General features: G+C 38.1%; 1 protein-coding gene across 1 annotated transcript; it reads right to left on the bottom strand.

Moving 5' to 3' along the window:
* Positions 1 to 965: 965 nt before the first annotated feature.
* LOC126470575 (dynein light chain Tctex-type 5-B-like) lies at positions 966 to 19,733 on the bottom strand. The gene is made up of 3 exons (XM_050098529.1): positions 19,662 to 19,733; positions 8,619 to 8,801; positions 966 to 1,282 (listed from the first exon to the last, which is right to left on the bottom strand). Exons 2-3 carry the CDS (start codon positions 8,798 to 8,800, stop codon positions 1,117 to 1,119), a joined length of 348 nt encoding a protein of 115 aa, XP_049954486.1. The 5' UTR covers position 8,801; positions 19,662 to 19,733; the 3' UTR covers positions 966 to 1,116.
* Positions 19,734 to 20,555: the final 822 nt, after the last annotated feature.

Here is a 20,555-nt window from a genome sequence, read left to right as displayed (position 1 = left end):
TCTTCAGTACACGGACTTTGCAACAGAAAATGTTTTAAATCCCTAGGGCTATTGACTTATCACCCATAATGAAATCCTAGTGAATTTAGTCTGAATTTTACAAACAGTTAAATTTGTGCTCACAATGTGTAGCATTTCAGGGCTACAAAATTAGTAGTAATATTTTTTGTTTTGTTACAACAGATGTCTGGAAAAAGTGATGAAACATGCTACAAAAAAGCCTATGAGGACCAGTAACTAACACCTGTCCTGATGGACACTGTATCTGTAGATATTAGAATGTTGGATGGAAAACACAGAAGTGAAGAATATCCATTATCATATATGGTTAAATCAAGAAAATACAGTTCCAGAGACCGAGCGAGGTGGTGCAGTGGTTAGCACACTGGACTCGCATTCTGGAGGACGATGGTTCAATCCCGCATCCGGCTATCCTGATTTAGGTTTTCCATGATTCCGTAAATCACTCCAGGCAAATACCGGGATGATTCCTTGAAAGGGCACGGCCGACTTCCTTCCCCATCCTTCCCTAATCCGATGAGACAGATGACCTCGCTGTCTGGTCTCCTCCAAAACAACCCAATCCAACAGTTCCAGACTCACAGCTCCATAGAACATAACTACAAATATACTGTTGGCTGCATGTTATGAGCAGCATAGATAAATGGGAAGATCTCTTTGTATTCTTGAAGCAACTCAAGAGTTAGTTCAGTGAACATTTACTCATGTGGCCCATGATAAGTGTTCAACTTCTAACAACACCAGAATGTAAGTGGTCTATCCTCACCCCCTCTCTGTGATGTAGGGATGGTGGTGCTGGGATGACAGTTAGCTTTGTCAGGAAGTAAACTGCAAGAAAAAAGTTCCTTAAAAATTATTTTAATTCTGAAGGTTTAAAAAACAACATAACAGTCTTTTTGGCAGCATTTTTATACAAGTCCCTTGCAAAATGTAATCTCCTATCAATATATTAACATAATTGTTACAGCCTTTTATTCCCATTATGGAGAGAATTGAATATCACATCCAGTAAACTTTTGCACATTCATTTGATGTTATAGTTTGCTTCCATTAATGGTATCTTACTGCTCATCACTTCCACAGCTATGGAAAGCATTAATCATGGTAGATGCCATACACACATGTCAAAGCAATGAACTGTGTTGTTTCATATGATTCAGAAACATAGTTGTCATGCTGTGGATCCCATAAGCATCGAAGTCCAACATGCAGGCCTTGATTTTCCTTTTGGAAGATGCTGCATGTTACAACTATTTTATACCTGTGAACAAATTACTTAAAAGTGAGTAGAATACAAATTCATTACCATATTTATAAGTAAGTGGAAATGAAATATACATTATTCATTACCATATTTATAAGCAATTGGAAATGAAGCATACATTATCATTTAAAACGTAAAATGAATTCCTTAGAACATATACTGACTAATAGGTCTGGTTCCAGAACATTTTTCCACATGAGTGACTTATCATTTAGTGCCTCTCCCCCTCCCCCCCCTCCCATTTTCCCTCATACACTTTCACCCGTGCCAGTTTTTGGTACTAATTGTGACATGTGCCACATACAAATTTTGCACTTGAATGCCTCTGGTCCCCCACTCAGACTGGCACTCAAAAGATGGCTTGTTTCACTTTGGTCTTTAGCCACCCCTGCTAATTAATGCATTTAAATGTTACCAACAAAAAGGTCATATTACAGCACACAAGCAACACATTATAAAAATATTGGCAAGTAGAAATTATTTGTAATAAAACAGTATATGAGTTTAAAGTAAAACAATGTGCTGCAGTATTTGTAATCAGACTGTTCGCTAAATGAACTCCTGTAAGTACAGTATGAAAATGTTATAAATACAACTGTAATGAGGCAAAAAGTTCAGATCTCTGTTATGGATGCATCTTAATGCACTTAAACATTTTTTTCTAGACAGGTATTTTAATGTAGCTGCATAATTTGCAGTTAAACTCTCTTTTCATTTAGCAAAATTCTAGGAAATAGGAAAAATGCATGTTTTCCCACTTTCATTACCTTTTGCCTTAAGTTAAAATTATCCAAGATGGACTGGAGCATTGGAGAAGGTTGACACCAGGGGAAAAGAAATGGTTTTCATTTGTAAAACTGGAGTATTTATTTTAAAAAAACACCTGGAGTTTTTATCTTCAAAAAAACACAGTGAATCCATAAATGGATGTTTGTTAACATTGAACACGTATTGTTATTGTAAGTCTGCTTCTTTGACAACAAATATTTTATTGAGTGCACCTGATTCACATTTAAGGCACAGAAAGTAATAGTTCCCTACTCTTCTGGGAATACACAAAACAAAAGACTTCTTGAGGTGGATACCACACAGTCAGTACAGTAATCTGAATGTTCGATGAATAACTCAAATGTCAGTGGTGGAGAACATTGTTTGTAGGTTTGACTGGGAAACACTCTGATATAAGTCACACTCTTGGTGCTTCCATATACCATCAGTTTGTACACTGAAAGCACCACAGTCGATTGAATAATGAGTGAAGACAGTCCTGCATTAGGCAGTCAAGGAAATCTATGCATTTGCCAAATGCTATTGGTAGATAACAACAAAGTCCACATCACAGTGAAGGAGGAAACCATGTAACACAGGGTTATCATCAATACATATGCTGGAAATTCTGTTGTAAATATCCACTGGTTGACAAAAGAGGCCATGACTGTCTGCAGCAGTCCTTAAGTCATATGTGGGTATTTTGTCAGGTGACCTGGCACTGCCAGATGTAGAGTTCCACACTGCCTCACCAGACATACAAATAATTACATTGTATGATCCATTAACACATCTGGTGGGATTAAAACAATTGTGTATAATATTTTGTCAGTTAGGCCAAGAAATTTAATTCCATTTTGTATTTGTATATGGACAGTTTCAAATTTAACTAACCTCATAAAGCTTAAAAAAAGTAATTTAAATGATGAGAAACTTAGCTGTTAATGGTTTCTACTCTGTAAATAATTATGTATCACAATTTTATTAGAAATATTCTAAAGTTATTAATGGTAAAAACATTTTAAACTGCTAAGAATAATGACAGATGAAAGGCTTTCATCAAAATTGTATACTGAAACTGAATGCTCTGGTCTTCACTTGAATAATAATCTCCATTATCACTGATACTGAAACATAAAAGCTTATTTGCTTTGTGTAATTTCATGGTATTGTCTTTATGACATATTTTGGAGGAATTCAGTGCAAGTATTAAAATTATCCTTCACCCATAAGTTATCTATATCATCAGTTCGAGATCTTTGTGCAGTCTGTTGTTCATTTATCACAGAATTCTAGCTCTATCACCTAGTACGTCCTCAAGTCATTTGTGTTTAACACGATGGACAGATTCAACACTAAGGTGAACACTAGATCCCTGCCCTGTAATAAAAGTTTAATATATGTTCTTATTCCATTTTAAAATTACAGCATTCACTTTATGTGTGGTGCACTCTTTTTTCTGAAATTACAAATATAACTCTGGAAATGTAAGATTTTTCCAAATGTGAAAACCTGTTTCATGGCACAAAATAGTCATATACCTAGGGGCAAATATTCTATTCAAGTTGAAAAGTGTTGCAGTCAAGATAGCTTGTCAGTATTATATTTAATAGTCTGTGAGTTTCATTATTAATTTACTACATACCAATAATCAGTAACTGAAATCAAATTAAGAAGAAGTATTATCGAAAATGAGTTACAAGTTAAAACATTTTGAAATGGAAGCTACTAACAACTAACACAAAATTCCATTTTGGAGACAGAACTCAGCTAATTTGCAAATGTCTTGGGTGCTAAGGTATAGAGATCTTCTGTTTCAAGGTACAAGATGGTACACGGATAATGAAGTATGGCTTAATTGTTCATACACTATTAACTAGTTTAAAAAACAGAGAATTTTACACACCATACAACTCTGTTACTTAATAATTAGCAATATCCTCAAAATAGCTTTAATAAATGATGCAGCACTTAAATATGTAGAGCTCATAATATTTATAAATGCTTCACAAGGCACAACCTCATTTCTCACAGCAGCAAAAGCAGTAGAAAATGCTGGAAGCTGATTACGGCACAGTCTTGTGTATGTTCCTTCATATGATTCTAAAATTGGTCACTAGATTGAAAGACCAACCAAGAAACTTCATCTGTTTGTACGTACATCATCTGCCAGGTACTGAAATCTTCCCTACATTCACTCAGAAAATGTTACAGGCCTTAAGTAATAAAATATCACCAGTTGGCATTTTTTGTGATATTTCCAAAATATTTGATTACGTACATCATATTACTCTCTTAGAAAAATTTAAATTTTCTGGAACTGGTGGCTTTAGACACAACTGGTTTGAGTCATACTTAAACAGAATGCAAAAAGCTGTGTTGAATAATTCAAACAATGTAGAACAGAGAGACAATTTTAGTGACTGGGGAGAAATCACAAAAGGAGTCCTACAAGATTCAATTTTGGGTCAAGTCCTATCACTTTCACAGGGTGTTTCAAAAGTCATGTGTAATAGCACACGTTTGGTATTAATGGAGGAATGGCCCACCACCACTACATCGCTGAAATGATTAGTTGCATGCAATGTGCAGTATCAAATGGTCAGTGGTCTGTAAGGCCACTGATGAACATAGTTTGACAGAAGAATATTAAATAGACACCAGTTACCATAGCTGCATCATGTGGTGCTGTTCTGCAGTGTAGTGAATCATACAACAAGGTACACACATCAGGAGAAGGCAGAAATGGTTCTCATCCACGCGGCAGGCATGAGACGAAGGGAGGCAACAGCAGGATACCACAGGTGACATCAAAACTGACAAGTCTAATCACACAATCATTGAACTTTTAATGGAATGGTTCAAGTCTATGGGCAATGTTCACAATGAAGGACCTCCTGGAGGACCACACACAGCAACAAGGGTACACAATTAGCAGTTGCACTAGTTAATTTAATAGCGAATCCAACTCGGTCATCAAAGAAAGTGGCACAGGAATGCAGGGTCAGCCAAGCCTCCATGTCCAGGATATTGTCCTCTAATCATTTCTATCACTATTGAATCCACTTTGTCGAAGAACTCCATGATAAAGATTCTGACAGGTAATTCTGTAAAAGGTTGAAGAAACATGCACACATTAATGGACCTCTTCCCTGGCAATGCTAGTTTCCATCTGAATGAGAGGGTGAATAGACATAACATTATCTATTGGACAAACAACAATCCACATCTTGCTGTCACTCATAGGCTACCCGTTGGTTTGCTATGCTGGAGCCTGTGTTGAAACCTTGGTTACGTGTGTGGTGTAACATACATGGGGATATTCTCATTTGTCCCATATTTTCTAATGGAACACTCAATGCTGCATGCTTTACATGTTACATCATCTTGAGCAAACATTACTACCCTATTTGGATGATCTGCCTCTCGAATCAAACAAATATGTATGTTTTTCTCCCAGTAGGATGGCATCTCCACATTTCAGGTTAAACATCTACTGATTCCTGGATGAGATTTTTCCCAGGCACTGGATTGGTACATGGTGTCCAGTGAAATGCCGCCTAGGTCACCAGACTTGGTGTCAGACTTTTTCCTTTGGGGGCACCTCAAGACCACAACATACACTAACATACCACAAACATTAATTGATCTGCAGGGCAATATCACCAGAGCCCGTACAGAAATACCAACAGCAACATTACGGTCACCGGCAGTGTCTGCCAGATGTGTCATTTGCCGAACGGCTGTTCAATTTTAACACCTTGTGCATTAGAGGTATGTGTGAGCAGCTGACCAGGGATGGAAGCTGCATTGTACTTTTAAGTTTCAGATCATCATGTATAAATAAAGCATATCTGTAGCACACATTCGTCTCTTTGTATTTTCGCTACCTCCACTAATTATGACTTTGTCCTATGGGCCAAGACTCAAATCACCAATGTAAACTTTATCAGATGGGACATGACCTTTAAATCACCCTGTATATGGGAATGACTCTCCACTTAACATTTCTCAACCAGAATTGGTGCTTTTTCCAGACGATACTAGTGTTATAATAAATCTCATTAGAGAAAAAGCAACAGAAGAAATTGTTAATGAGGCTTTTCAAATAATTATTAAGTGGTTACATGATAATGACATTTCTCTTCATTTTGACAAAAGACACTACATTCAGTTCTGTACAACAGATAGAGTCATACCAACAACTGGTGTAGCACATGAACAGAAGTCATTACACAGGGTAGAATGCTCCAAATTTTTGGTTGCCTCATACCCACCATCACCTGCACTTCACTCATTATACACTAGAACTCTACTGTTACCAATGTCTCTCTTCCTCTGTTCTATCACACGCTCCCAGTCCACTTACACATGTCACTGTGTGTGACACACAACTCCCCCTGCCTGCACAACAATGAGCTCTCTAGTGCCACATTCCTATCCTGCAGTGTTGCTGCATCTCACTCCCAGCTCTCTCTCAGAATTCTCTCCCCCGCCTAAATTTTCTTCTGGCCTTACCCAAGCCACCTGATCTAGCCCCTCAACCCAGTTGAGCTGCAGTGACTGTACAAAGTAGCCAAGCCACACAGGTGTGTGTGTGTGTGTGTGTGTGTGTGTGTGTGTGTGTGTGTGTGTGTGTGTGTGTGTGTGTGTGTGTGTGTGTGTGTAACTACAAAGAAGAACACTATCCAAAAACTTAGCAATGTTCGCGTCTTTATGCACCTATTGATGACTCAATAGCTCAACTACATGGTGAGTTGTTACCTCTGCTCCTTTCATTATTTAGATGAAGTCTTAAATAGAAAAATTTTCACGGGTTTCTCCTCAGCTTTACATTTTAACAGCATATGGTTGCTACAGCTTTAAGCTTAATTCAAACTCTCAACCAGCTTTAACTGTATCATATGCTCAAAATCAAGTTTATATGGAATGAAGGCTACACTATGAGATTTGTAACAATTTTAGCAGGCCCTAAAACATGGGTCAAATGACAGAAAACTAATTTTCAATCTATATATTTAGAACAGACTAGCTTCTCTGTCAATGCGGTAATGGAAAGTTATTGTATAATGTAAATAATTTAGGAGTATGGGACAGTATTGGGTGGAAAAAAGAACTTCCTGTGCCATTTACATGGCACTTGAAGTAAAGACCAGCTGATGACATGTTGTGAAGTGATAACAACAAGCATAGAAACAAGCCAACCAGTCAAAATTCAGTTTTCAGAAGTAATGAAATTCCAGGGGGCAATGGAAACAAAATAAATAAATGCACATTTAATTGTGTTTAGGTCTAAAATAGAAAAACAAACATTAACATTGTATGATATTTTACAGTAATAAACTGACGGACACAGAAGGTATCGAAACATGTTTGGGTAAACAGAAAGAGAAGTACATTGCATTTTGCAGAGTTGGAGTTTAAAAATCCAACCAGCTGAGAAATATGATACACAGTTTGAGAGTTAGTGAAAAAGGTCCTTGATACTCTAGTGTTAACCTAATAAAATTTCTGTTGACATGTCTATTGGGCAGTACAAGTGTGCAGACCTCATAGAAAATTCCCAGTGATTATTTAGTGTCACAAGAATTTTGCATTTTAGACGAGTATATAAAGAAGTTATATGTTCTATGATATGTATATACCAGTTGTAGGCATCATTGTCAAAGGATATCTGTAAATAACATTAAGACCTAGTGTAAAACTGCAGACAATTATGAAGCGAAGTATTGTACATGTGTCCTATATAAAGCAATGTATTGTACATATGTCCTACAGTCACCTATGGAGATAATGTCTAAAAAACTTTTAGACCTGAATGTGTAGCAACAAATAAAAGTACATAACTTTGCTAGTTATCATATTTTCCAATTTTTTGTTTTTAATTTGTAGGCTAAATATCAAGACACTGGAGTAAGCTGGCTTGTAGTATACAGTATTACAAGTACGCAAATTCTACATAATGTAATCAAACAGGACCAAATAAAATGAACCACATTAGTCAATCGAGGTGATAGGAGAAGAAACATCTCAGTACCATATGAAAGTCTGCTCCTCTTACACAGCCACAAAAGAACACTAGTTGAAAACTGGACCACCAGCAAGTGCCCTCTGCACACATTCCAAGAACCTCTGCAGAGAGCTTAAGAAATTTATATGGTGTACTGCAGTACAATGCAGTGAACATGAACTATATGCCTCCACCTCTTATTCTTTTGCCAATCAAAATCAGCTAACGAAACTTTCTTCACCCTCAGGATTTACCCCTCTGTTGAGCATGGTCATGCCACCTAACATTTGCGGATTTCAAATGTTACACAGTAAACAGTTTGTGAAATAATATGAAAAATTAAAATTATTGAATCTTTGCACTGGTGCAACACATATCCTTCTGAAGTGCTCTTTCTTTAAAGATTTGCCTGTTGTATTACTTATCATCCACCCACTCAATCAATGCACCCACTCAATCAATGCATAGCTGTGATTTCTCTACTTGATCTGTGAACACCTAAGATGCTCAGTTAAGCTTAAGATAATGTGTAATAGCTTTCAAGAATGTAATTACCTGTCAAAATTCATGGCCTTCACTTTCTCCCTGACATTCCTTGTGATGTGGGCACAGAGCTGTGGACAGGCAGCAGGCTCATACTTTACTGTGGATAGGTGGGTCTCCATGACCTCATGGAGAATTTTTATCACCTGTTCAATGTTGAAAGGGCGTCGTGGAGCCAACTGATATGTAGACATGCTGTAAAATTTTCAGTTAGTCGGCCCCTATCATCACGTTACAAATTACATATAGTACATTCAGCAGACATTAATAATGTAAAGTCTGCAGACTTCGAAGGAGTAACATTATGGAAAGGAGACAGATACATGGTGGTTACACACTTGTTCAGCAACCTGTCAGAGAACATTAAATGTCATGCTGATAATGTGGTGCAGTTTAAGACTGAATTAAAGAACTTTCTGATGGGCAATTCTTTCTATGCTTTTGAAGAGCATCTTCAGAGGAACTCTTGAAATTAATATTTTGGTTTAGCACTGTAATATGGTAGTCCCGAGTAATGTTAAGTCAGTTCTTTGGATTAAACTTATGTCTTTGACCTCTACATCGCAGAGAACTATTAGTGTATTTGGCCCCTAATTACCAATGTAATGTTATGAGAGAAGCACATACCTGAAATCAGTGAACAAATTTTTGTCTATTTCTGACATTTGAGGTGCAGTGGTTAAATTGTGTCTTACTCTTAAGTATTATTTACAGTTACTTCCATTTTAATATATCTTTCTTCATGATCAAATATATCAGATTCTACTAGAGGTCTCATAATTATATGCAGTCACCTAGATATGAAGGCTCAAAATTTATTAGAGTGTAAAACACGAGGTGTAGTGAATGGTGTAGTTTAGTATGACTTTGATAATTGCAGGTATCTTATATGGGACTGAGAAGCAACTGATATCTGACTTTCAAAAAGATATGTGGGTGAGTCACAGAAGAGTGATTTCACTGGAAATAAAATTGTAACACAGCAGAAGGAGAACAAATTTTGATCCTTACATAAAGAACATGGAAAATGGTAAAACCAGATCAGAAATTATAGCCAGAATTATCTTTCAGTCTTCACCTTAATAAAAAGGATAAGACAGTGTTTCTTAGAATTAACATTTCATGTTATTCTGACCACATTTTCTTGTATTTTCTGAATGTAACTGAAGTAAAGAGAATATGTCTACAACATTATACCATTATAAATATGTGACTGGAAGATCAAAGTGCAGATACGTCATACTTAGGTAGTCACTAGTTGCTGCATTTACCAGTTTCTACATTTAACAGCACATTCATGCTATTCCCTTGCAGTACAATTAGCATGTTCATCTCAGTGTACTTTTGAATCTCTGTGAATCTCTAAAAGATTTTCTGATTTGTTGCAATCCAGTTTGTTACTGAATCTAGTGTTTTCACGGGATGAATGGGGGGAGAGTGAAACATAGCGTGATTAATATTGGCCACATGATCCCATGCATCCTGTGTACAAACCCACAACATAGTTCCAACCTCTAACAACTCTTAATCAAGAGCTATAGCAGCCCTGGGAGAAAGGAAATGATGGATCAAAGTTTAGGCACAGCCTATGGGCTGTTTTTGTGATGAATCTTACACTTGTGGAAGAATGTTGTGAAACATTCTGAAAATTTAAATATGTGTGATGGAGCAGGATTTGAATCTGGACCCTAGCTTTCAGTGGGCAATGCTCTTACCAACTGAGATATCCAGTCAAAACTCACAGTATACATTCATCCTCTTAAATCTCTCAAGCTGTGGGTGTGACTCCTGATGAGGTACACAGTTTTAATCAGTCAGGAAATTTCAAAAACTGCATAAGCACTCCAGAGTGAAAGGTTCATTCTGTAGATGACACTGAGTCATGCCTAAACTTTTTCCTGCCTTATTCTTCTCAGTCTTACCAGTCCAGCGAGTAAGGGAAGAGAGAAGTAATGGCAGATTTGTAGCTGCGATGTGGATATGATAGACGTCTGTAGGTCACTGCTCACAAGAAGCTATGGTGTGGGTTTGAGTCCTTGTTTGGCACACAGCCATAATAGTAAGGAAGTTTTAAAAATTATTCATATTTTTCCAGGGAGTGAAAAATCAATTCAGTTAACTACACTATGTTTGAGTATGTATTAAGCAGTATTGCGCCATGTGCATAACAGATACCACACTGATTCATACAGAGTCAGGTAAATCATCATAGTAATTACAAATATGAAAAAGGAAAGGTCGAGAGACAGTCTGCATACCAGCACTACTACCTTTGAACAAGTAAATCTATTTTTAACTCAGATGAACTGCATCCTTAAGATTTAATTATAGCTCAAGATCTTTTGAATAGACAAATAAATTTCATGGTTTGTAGGAAGAATATGATAAACATATGCCTACTTACTAAGAGACCAGAGTACAAAAGACAACTGTATCATTATTCTGGACTGTGACAATGCAAAAGACAGCAGCAGTAGTAGTATTTTTACAGCCATATAGGAAACTAAACTGACTGCTGAAGAATATATTACATTCATTAAAATAGCTATTATCTGAGCTAACATAAGTGACTCAGTTACTTTAGCAAGGTAGTTTTGGGGCATATGTTCACATACTCTTTAAAAATTGGTTCTAGTTGAGAAGTTACGATGAGTTGATTTTGTTCTCAGCTATTTAGTAAGGGATAAAGTTCCATGTCATTTATAAAGGAATAAATTTATGATTTGTATCAGTGTTCAAATTTTTGTGGGAGAATTTAAGTCAACTGTGTCCACAAAAGAGGTCAATAACTAGTCTCACTTTTTTTTACTAATGAGTTATTTTGCCAATCTCATTCTAACCACTTCAAGAATATTACTATCATCTTAATCTTCTGGCACTTGAACTTATTGTCATTTGGCTGCTTGCTTCCTAATACAATGTTGTTTTAAGTCTGTATTAATTGTACACTCTTTTACATGCTTTTTGTTCATGATGGAACCAATCTTGTGACACAGAACACATTCTGGAGATCTTATTTAGATGGGTGGTCAAATATTCACCAGTAATAGTGACGCAGAATATGGTTACTGCTTCTCTTCTTGGTCCATGAGGCACTACCAAATCATCTATGAGGTTTTCCAGATCTTTCCTTCACATTACTGCACATATTTCCCTCACATTACTGCGCATATATGAAAATGCAGAACAATTAATGAAACCCATTCTGAACAATGGCATTAGTAGCAAATATAACACACAAAACAAGGTTAATAAAAATGGTAATTAGCTACATTTTCTCTTAGAATAGACAATCTCCTGCGTCATTCAAGTTTCCAGGCACAGAAAATGTTATTTTCTTCTGTTTTATTAAGCACATTCGGAATGTGTTGCTTGGAGCACACATCACAATTGCAATGACTTCACATGTCTGGAAAGTTGCTTTTGAACAGAGAAGGAAATACTGAATCAGTTTCCACTTGGGGAAGAGATAGTATGTAAAATGGTATGTATTCATGGGAAATTTTGAAGTTACACGTCTTGTAGAACCAATATGAGTTAGCGGTAGCTGTATTATCTGCCCTCTTGTCCTTGAACTCTTGACTTCCAGTTTGTCAGTGAAGGTATACGTCGAAACACTTACTGTTGGTAACATTTTGTGTGTAACATTCTTTCACAAATGATTATTTTGGAAATTGAGCACAGCAACCTTTAACTTTCCTCGAACTGTACAGTAATACTGTTAATAAGAAGTAATAACAGTGTTGATTCAGTACTGCAGGTTTACTTTGTAATATCAGGATATTTGTATAGATCTGACATTGTTCAGCTTAAATCACCAGAGGTTCTCTTCACAGGCAGTGTAATTAAAGCGTAATCACAAGCCTGAGAACTTGTAAAAAGGTGGAGGAACAATTGAAACACGACCTAGAAAGCACAGAGGTATAAAACTGTAAATTTTTGTAAAAAGTAATGCAAGTAGGTGGAACAGCAACCATTTTAAACAAAAGTGATAAGTGGTACTAAGATACCGTGATTCGTAAAAGTAAAAAGTCACCCTGATTGACAGTAGCAGTTTTATTACAAGTGCTCTAATATCGCCTATTTAAAAACCACCATGGCTAAACAATGAACCAAAGTTGAAAGCAGTCCTTATGACACACTTGTTTTACTATGTAGGCCCTACAATTACTCCTCTAAGTAGTTCAGATAATTTCACACTATTGTGTCATTTATATGTAAATACTACTGCAAATTACTGGTTTCTAGACTTATCTACTTAATTCTGTTAGCAGCTCACATGGTTTATACACATAAATTTTCAGTTTCCATGGAACTATGTGAGTCAATGTTACTTGCACATGGAATATTGAATGCTGATTTATGCCAGTAATGTTTTGCAATAATAAGATTTCACTGCTGTGTGATTTATCATGGCATTCTTCCCCTATTAATGTGGCTCCAAGAAGTGTGAATTGCTGTTTGTGTTCCATATGAACAAGTTAGAGCATAACAGCATTTTCAATTTTAGGTTGTTATCATATGACACGGATATCAATGATAAAGGGAGATATAAAAAATTTTCTGCAAGCATGGTGGCACCGTGGCTAAGTATTCAGAAGACTGAGGTTCAAATCTCCATTAAGACATTGTAGGTTTTCTGTGGATCTAATTGCACAGAAATATAAATTTGTGAACTTCATGAAAAGTAAAAATGCAGTGATATCTGACTATATGATAAATTAATAGTATGTGGATTGCGTTGCCTCAATATCGAGGAGTAACAACATGCAAGCATATCTAACTCAACAACCACAACATTCAGTTGTGGCAACAGAAAGCAACCTTTGGCTCATTTGCAGGATAATGGGAAAAACTAGTTAATTCACACAGGAATTGGCATATACTTATACAGTAATAATGCTTGAAGGCATGGCAACCACATTAGGTCAGACCAACTGCATTCACTGTAAGCCGACAGTTGAGTTTGGCTTGGCTCTGACCACTATGGGACTTAACATCTGAGGTCATAAGTCCCCTAGAACTTAGAACTACTTAACGCTAACTAATCTAAGGACGGCACACACATCCATGCCCGAGGCAGCATTCGAACCTGCGACCGTAGCGGTCACGCATTTCCAGACTGAAGCGCCTAGAACCGCTCAGCCACTCCGGCCGGCTATACTTGAGTTTCACTTGGCCAGTTATTTCCGGCAAAAAATTGAGAACTCCGGTAGTATCATAGTTAACTGGAGGTGCTGTCCATGCAGCAGGGTGTACACTTATTTGAAACTTACTGGCAGATGAAAACTGTGTGTGCTGGACTGGGAATGGAACTTGGGCCCTGTCCTTGTGCAAGCAAGTGCTTTACTGACTTGGCTGTCCAAGCACAACTCACTAACCCCCTCACAGCTTCATTTCCTTCAACAAGCCTCACCTAGCTTCCAAGCTGCACAGAAGTTATGCATACTGTGCAGGACTAGCACTCTTTGAAGAAATCTGCATGCATTTTAGTCCAGCTGTATCAAATTTTGCTACCTTTCTGAGTAAAAGAGACGTATGTAGAGATAATATTTTGTATAAAATCAAAATGAAATTAATACCCTTAGCTGCATACAGGTATTGATATAAGTCAACAGGGACAGTTTAAAATGTGTGTCCCGACCGGGACTTGAGCCCTGGATCTCCTGCTTACATGGCAGACACACTATCCATCTGAGCCACTAAGGACTGCAGGGACTCATCTCTGGCATGCCTCCCGTGAGACCCACATTCGCAACTTGTTGTCCCACACTATATTCATAGTGGAAAATTGTACTGAAATGCAGGAGGATCTGCAGCGAATTGACGCATGGTGCAGGGAATGGCTATTCAATCTCAATGTAGACAAGTGTAATGTGCTGCGAATACATAGAAAGATAGAGCCCTTATCATTTAGCTAAAAAATAGCAGGTCAGCAACTGGAAGCAGTTAATTCCATAAATTATCTGGAAGTAAGCATTAGGAGTGATTTAAAATGGAATGATCATATAAAGTTGATTGTCAGTAAAGCAGATGCCAGACAGATTCATTGGAAGAATCCTAATGAAATGCAATCTGAAAACAAAGGAAGTAGGTTACAGTACGCTTGTTCGCCCACTGCTTGAATACTGCTCAGCAGTGTGGGATCCGTACCAGATAGGGTTGATAGAAGAGATAGAGAAGATCCAACAGAGAGCAGCACGCTTTGTTACAGGATAATTTAGTAATCGCAAAAGCATTACGGAGATGATAGATAAACTCCAGTGGAAGACTCTGCAGGAGAGATGCTCAGTAGCTCGGTACGGGCTTTTGTTGAAGTTTCGAGAACAGACCTTCACCGAGGAGTCAAGAAGTATATTGCTCCCTCCTACGTATATCTCGCGAAGAGACCATGAGGATAAAATCAGAGAGATTAGAGCCCACACAGAAGCATACCGACAATCCTTCTTTCCACGAACAATACGAGACTGGAATAGAAGGGAGAACCGATAGAGGTACTCAGGGTACCCTCCGCCACACACCGTCAGGCGGCTTGTGGAGTATGGATGTAGATGTAGACCCTGCCCATCATACTCATTAGACGCGGCTTTACTGCCAATTCCCGTTAAGAGTTTGCGCACTGTTTGTGCATCTGCACAGAAGATGGTCAAATGGCTGGTGAGCCTTAACTATGTATACACGTCCAACAGAACAGATACCATCTTCATATATATAATATTTTGTGACTTATCTTGGAAAGTTTGCTCTCTGAATGCTTTTTACAATGAACCACCACACCATTCTTGTAATATCTCACACTGAAGGCTGTTGAGTATTTGTTACATTCTGGTTAAAAAAAATCACTTGGAATAATGTTTTGGGGAGACATACTCTGCAGATGCATTATGCCTCAGTTGGGTTTTCTAACAAATCTATGGGACATTATTCTGTACTAGATTTATGTATTCATTGCAATCTGATTGAATGCCAATATATTTTTGACAGGTGTAGTTGATTCAAAAGATTCATTGTCAATTACATGGTCAATCAATGTTATGACTTGCTGCTGATTTCCATGCATTACACACATTAGCATGTGTTGTCAGCTGCCAGGTTTCTCACTGAGTGATAATCATTGGTATTTGACTGTTTTGTCTGTTGGACAACATGTGCCATCAACATTAGTCAGGCATTGTCCATCAGCTCATAATTATATATTGTAAGCAGTTATGAATTGTACCTGGATCAATAATCTGCAGATGCATGCTGATCACGAGGTGTATGGGAAAGTATTGTTGTTGAGTGACTGTAATAGGATACAAGACGACTTAGACAAAATTTGTAGTTGGTGTGATGAGTGGGAGCTTGCTCTAAATGCAAAAAAAATGTAAGTTAATGCAGGTGAGTAAGAAAAACAATCCCGTAAAGTTCAAATTCAGCATTAGAAGTGTGCCGCTTGATAGCCGCATCGATTAAATGTCTAGGCATAATGGTGCAAAGCGATATAAAAAGGGACAAGCACGTAACGACTGTAGTAGGGAATGCAAATGGTCGACTTTGGTTTATTGCTCAGAGAATCTAGGGAATGTGTGGTGCATCTGTAAATGAGACTATGTATACAACAGTAGTTATGAACCATGCTTGAGTATTGCTTGAGTGTTTGCGATACCCACCAGGTCGGATTAAAGGAAGACACTGAAGTAATTCATGGGCGGGTTGCTAGCTTTGTAATTACAAAGACGCTTCATAAACTTAAGACGTCGTTTCGTGGAACACTATCGAGAAAATTTAGAGAACCGGCATTTGAAGCTGGCTGGAGACGATTAAACTGCCGCCAACGTACATTTCGTGTGAGGACCATGTAGATAAGATAAGGCAAATTAGGGCTCGTACATAGGCATGTAGATAGTTGTTTTTCCCTCGCTCTGTTTGCAACTGGAACATGAAAGAAAATGATTAGTAGCAGTAGAAGGTGCAAGTCTTCCATGCGAGAAATGTACTTAATGAAACTCTAATACCACGGAATACAGTTATACTGCTTTATTAATATCACGAGTACAACAGAAACACATTTGGCAGGCACTTGGATGGGTAACCATCCTGTCTCACGTGGGCGATTTCTTTAAGAACTTTCTCTAGCAGTGAATCGTGACAGCACTTACCAACACGGTTAAGACCAGCTCTTATTGTAATTATGGCGTTCACCATAATAGTAGTTAGTCTGTTTTTTATTAAATTTAGTTAGCTAAAGGCCCTTTCCACCTCTGCATTGGACCATGGTAAAACCGAAGGCATAATAGCCAGATCTGAGAGTTCTTGGAAACGATTTAAGCCGCTGGTATCTCAGTATGACCTAATTTCATTCCAGAACGCCGCAATGTTGTTGATTTGTTTCCATTGGACAGTGGTGAGCTTGGACCACTGAAAATCAATTTTTGTTACTGTGCTGTCTGACAAGTCCTTAGCCAGCGATATTATTGGTTCTTTTATCACTCTCGAGCATTCTCTTGCAGCAATTAAGGATACTTTTCGCAACACTATTACTTTTTGGGGCAAGCGGCGTTGGAGCTCAGAAACAAGGGAAACAAGAAAATGTTCACATCTTTTCCGTATGGCAGTCTCAATCTCAGATGAAATTTTGTTGGAAGTATTCGTATCCTGCAATAAGACTTCGACTTCATGACCTAAGTATATTCTTGGCGACTTATATTGGCGAACATATGCACTTAAAAGATCGCCTCTACACCCTAGTACAATTCTCCTTACGAGCCCACTGTTTAGAAACACAACAGCGTTTAGGAGCTGTGATTGGTCTGCAGAATTTGACTGAAATTCCCTATTTACAAACTGACATTCTTCCAAATAAGGTTTCAGAAAAGTAAGATAAATTTTGTTTACGTCATCACTGTACATATTATGGAGGACTCAGGCAGTATAACACTTCTCATGAAGCGCTGTTATCTCAAAGTGGGTTTCTAGTTCAAATCATTGAGACAAAGCACGAGAAACAGCCTCTAAAATAGACATCCAAAGTGTATTGCACTTCTGAACTGTTTTCAATGGATTAGCTCCGTCATTTATTGCACTGAATAACTTTCTATAAGCAATTTGACGAGATGAAGACTTGGAGAACCAAGAATACGTTTCTGACAACAAAAATTCGGAATTCCGGGGCAAAGTTTCAGCTGCGGCCTGCCGCACGGAATGGCAGACATGAGGAATTAAGACAAGATGAGGAACTTCTCTTTTCAAATCCTGATACACACCATTATTGACGGCCACCATAACTGCTCCATTGTCAGTACCCACACTGTGCATTAAATGAATGTTCAAGCAGTACTCGTTGAGCAAAGATTTCAAACCATTTGCTCCTGCCACTGCATTGCCTTCCTCTAACTCAACCATTCCCAAGAATGTGGAAACAGTGCGACCTTGGGCCTCAGAAAAGTATATCACACATACAGCTAACAATTTACTGACACTAATGTCTGTAGATTCATCCAAAAGTACACTGAAATATCCGTCTCCTATGTCCTTTTTCAGACTGGTCTTGAAATGTGGGTAAAGAATGTTTTTAATCACACCACTACACTTGCTTCTTTGCAAACGCTCCAGAAAGACATGGTCAGCACCTATAGAACTCCTTTTTGAAAGGCTGCAGAGGTGATCCACAGGTCTTATTGCGCAATGTTTAGCCACAAATAAACATAATGAGCTTCTGCAGCAGAAACTTCATTGGACCGCCTAACTACATGTGCATCTAGTTTCAACTGCCCCTGTGAAGAAAAGGGTGCCGCAGCTTTTACATGCTTTTTGAAAGATTCAATAAATCCGACGGACGCGAATTTAAACTGCACTGGCAAAATCGACATCGCACACTCGAAGGTTCGGCGGGGATCTCAAGAAGGCAGTCTTTCAACTGTCTGTTGCTAAGCCACTCTTTTCTAAACTTTTTGGTGTGTTTTTTGTCCTTTTGCTTCGACATTTTGATGAGACAAATAATAAAAAAGGAAATAAAATCACTGATTACAACGCGATTAACTGCACCATAAACATTAACAATTCAACTCAATGCACTGTGCCGACTTCGTTCCACGGTAAATTTTAATTGCAATGCTAAAAGCAAAGAACTAAGAGTGGAAAGGACTGTTCTGTTGTGTTGAGGTAGGAGAAACACTACATCGAATTTGATTATTACGAGTTAACTGGAGCCATATTGTTGCCAGTTTAGGATTTTGCACGCTAAATATAATTTCAAATTGTGTAATGGAAAGACTGAATTAAACGGAAAAATATTGTTGCAGAAATCAATCCACAAATCCGTTTAAATATCCGTTGACCGCTAAATGCAAAATTTCTCCTGCTGGCAGTGTGTAAAATCCGTCAAATTTTGCGGAAATTCCGCTAGCTTGTCAACCCTGAAAGTAACTCCAGGGGGGATACACATGCTCTCGCACCTTGAGGAAGAACAAAAATGTTATTGGTGTCAAAGACTGAAGTTTATGACACATCCACATTTCGCTGGTTGACATCCCCACAAAGCTACCCTCCGCCATGCGCCAAATGGTAGATATGATAAGCAGATGCAGATCATCGATCACATCAAAGTTGACCACCCCTGCGCACCGCAAATGGGTCACATGCAATTTTGAGTCGGAGATTGTTTCACAAAAATCCTAAAATGGTAGATCCTACGAGGAATCACCTACCATCTTTGGGAAAACTAGTATGAAAATTCCATGGATTAGTTTTCTAGGAGTAGTGTTAAAATGTCATTGTAACAGTTATCGGTATGTGTGCTGGTGACGATAATACGCAAAAACCCTATTCATGAAAGGAAACCAAATTAATGCACTTCGTACTACAATTGTTTTGTAGCAGTTAACGTGGCTGCCACATATGGTAACGCTTCGCGTAGCCCATGTTTAAAAAAAATCAAGTTTAACAAGCTTTGTTGCCTTCTAACCAATCTGTGTGTTTATGTCTGTTTCATAACAATATAATCTGATGTTTACTACTGAAGTTGACACGAAAAAAAGTATTTACCCACGAACGACACAACACTATTTGCCTTACCTTTATTTAAATGACGGTTATCACTAGCAAAACTGAAATTACCTTACGCGAATGCACCGCGCAAATGCGCTGTTTCGCCAGCGACAGCTCGCACCGACTGTGCCGTGTATAGTCCAGTCGACTGGATCGTACCTTGCAGCGCAAGGAACGGTTCGGTTCGATATCGATTCGGACGCACTGCCTGTAGCTCGTGCCGGTTTCGCCAGAGGCAGCAACCGCAGGAAGCAGAGGTACAATAACAACGACCTATAGATTCAATATTATATTATATAACTCTTTCGAGAATAGCGAAAAAGTGAGATCGCAGTGGCATGAAGTGGCTCTTACGCAGCTGGCAATGCTCTCTTTCTGAGATTTGTTAATGAATTAGCAACAAAGTTGAAATTGCTTTCAGACTGTGAGTTTAGCGGTAGTTCTTAGAACAAACGTCCAAGCTGCTTTTTCGCCAAACGTAGATCAGAAATTTCTGTGGAGTAAGCATTCAGATACTTTCCAAACAAACAGTGCCAAAGTGTTTGAAGCGCAGATTATGACTCTCGGGATTAGTCTTTACCAAGTTGTCGCTTCCATCCCTACTTTCTGCAGATATGCATTTTATTACTTCTAGAGAAATTCTCCTCTGGCCATGACCGTGATAGCGTCGGAATTCTGTCAAACTGCAGGTGTTTCCGCTGAGATTTAGTAATATACTTGGACAGAAGTGACGGCCACGGACAAAAAAACCGGAGAATTTTAATGTAGTAGTTGTTACACTCGGAAAAATATTTGAAACGGAAAAGCATTAAAGAAATGGACAAGTTCGCTTGGTATGTTAAAGCAGAACGGTAAAATGGGAGCAAGCGAAGTACCATGCTTGCATAGGAAACAAAGACAGTAATTCGAATTTCAAATGCA

Source organism: Schistocerca serialis, chromosome 3 (genome assembly GCF_023864345.2).
Source record: "Schistocerca serialis cubense isolate TAMUIC-IGC-003099 chromosome 3, iqSchSeri2.2, whole genome shotgun sequence".
NCBI classification, from domain to species: domain Eukaryota; kingdom Metazoa; phylum Arthropoda; class Insecta; order Orthoptera; family Acrididae; genus Schistocerca; species Schistocerca serialis.
This window is presented reverse-complemented; position numbering and strand designations above follow the sequence as displayed.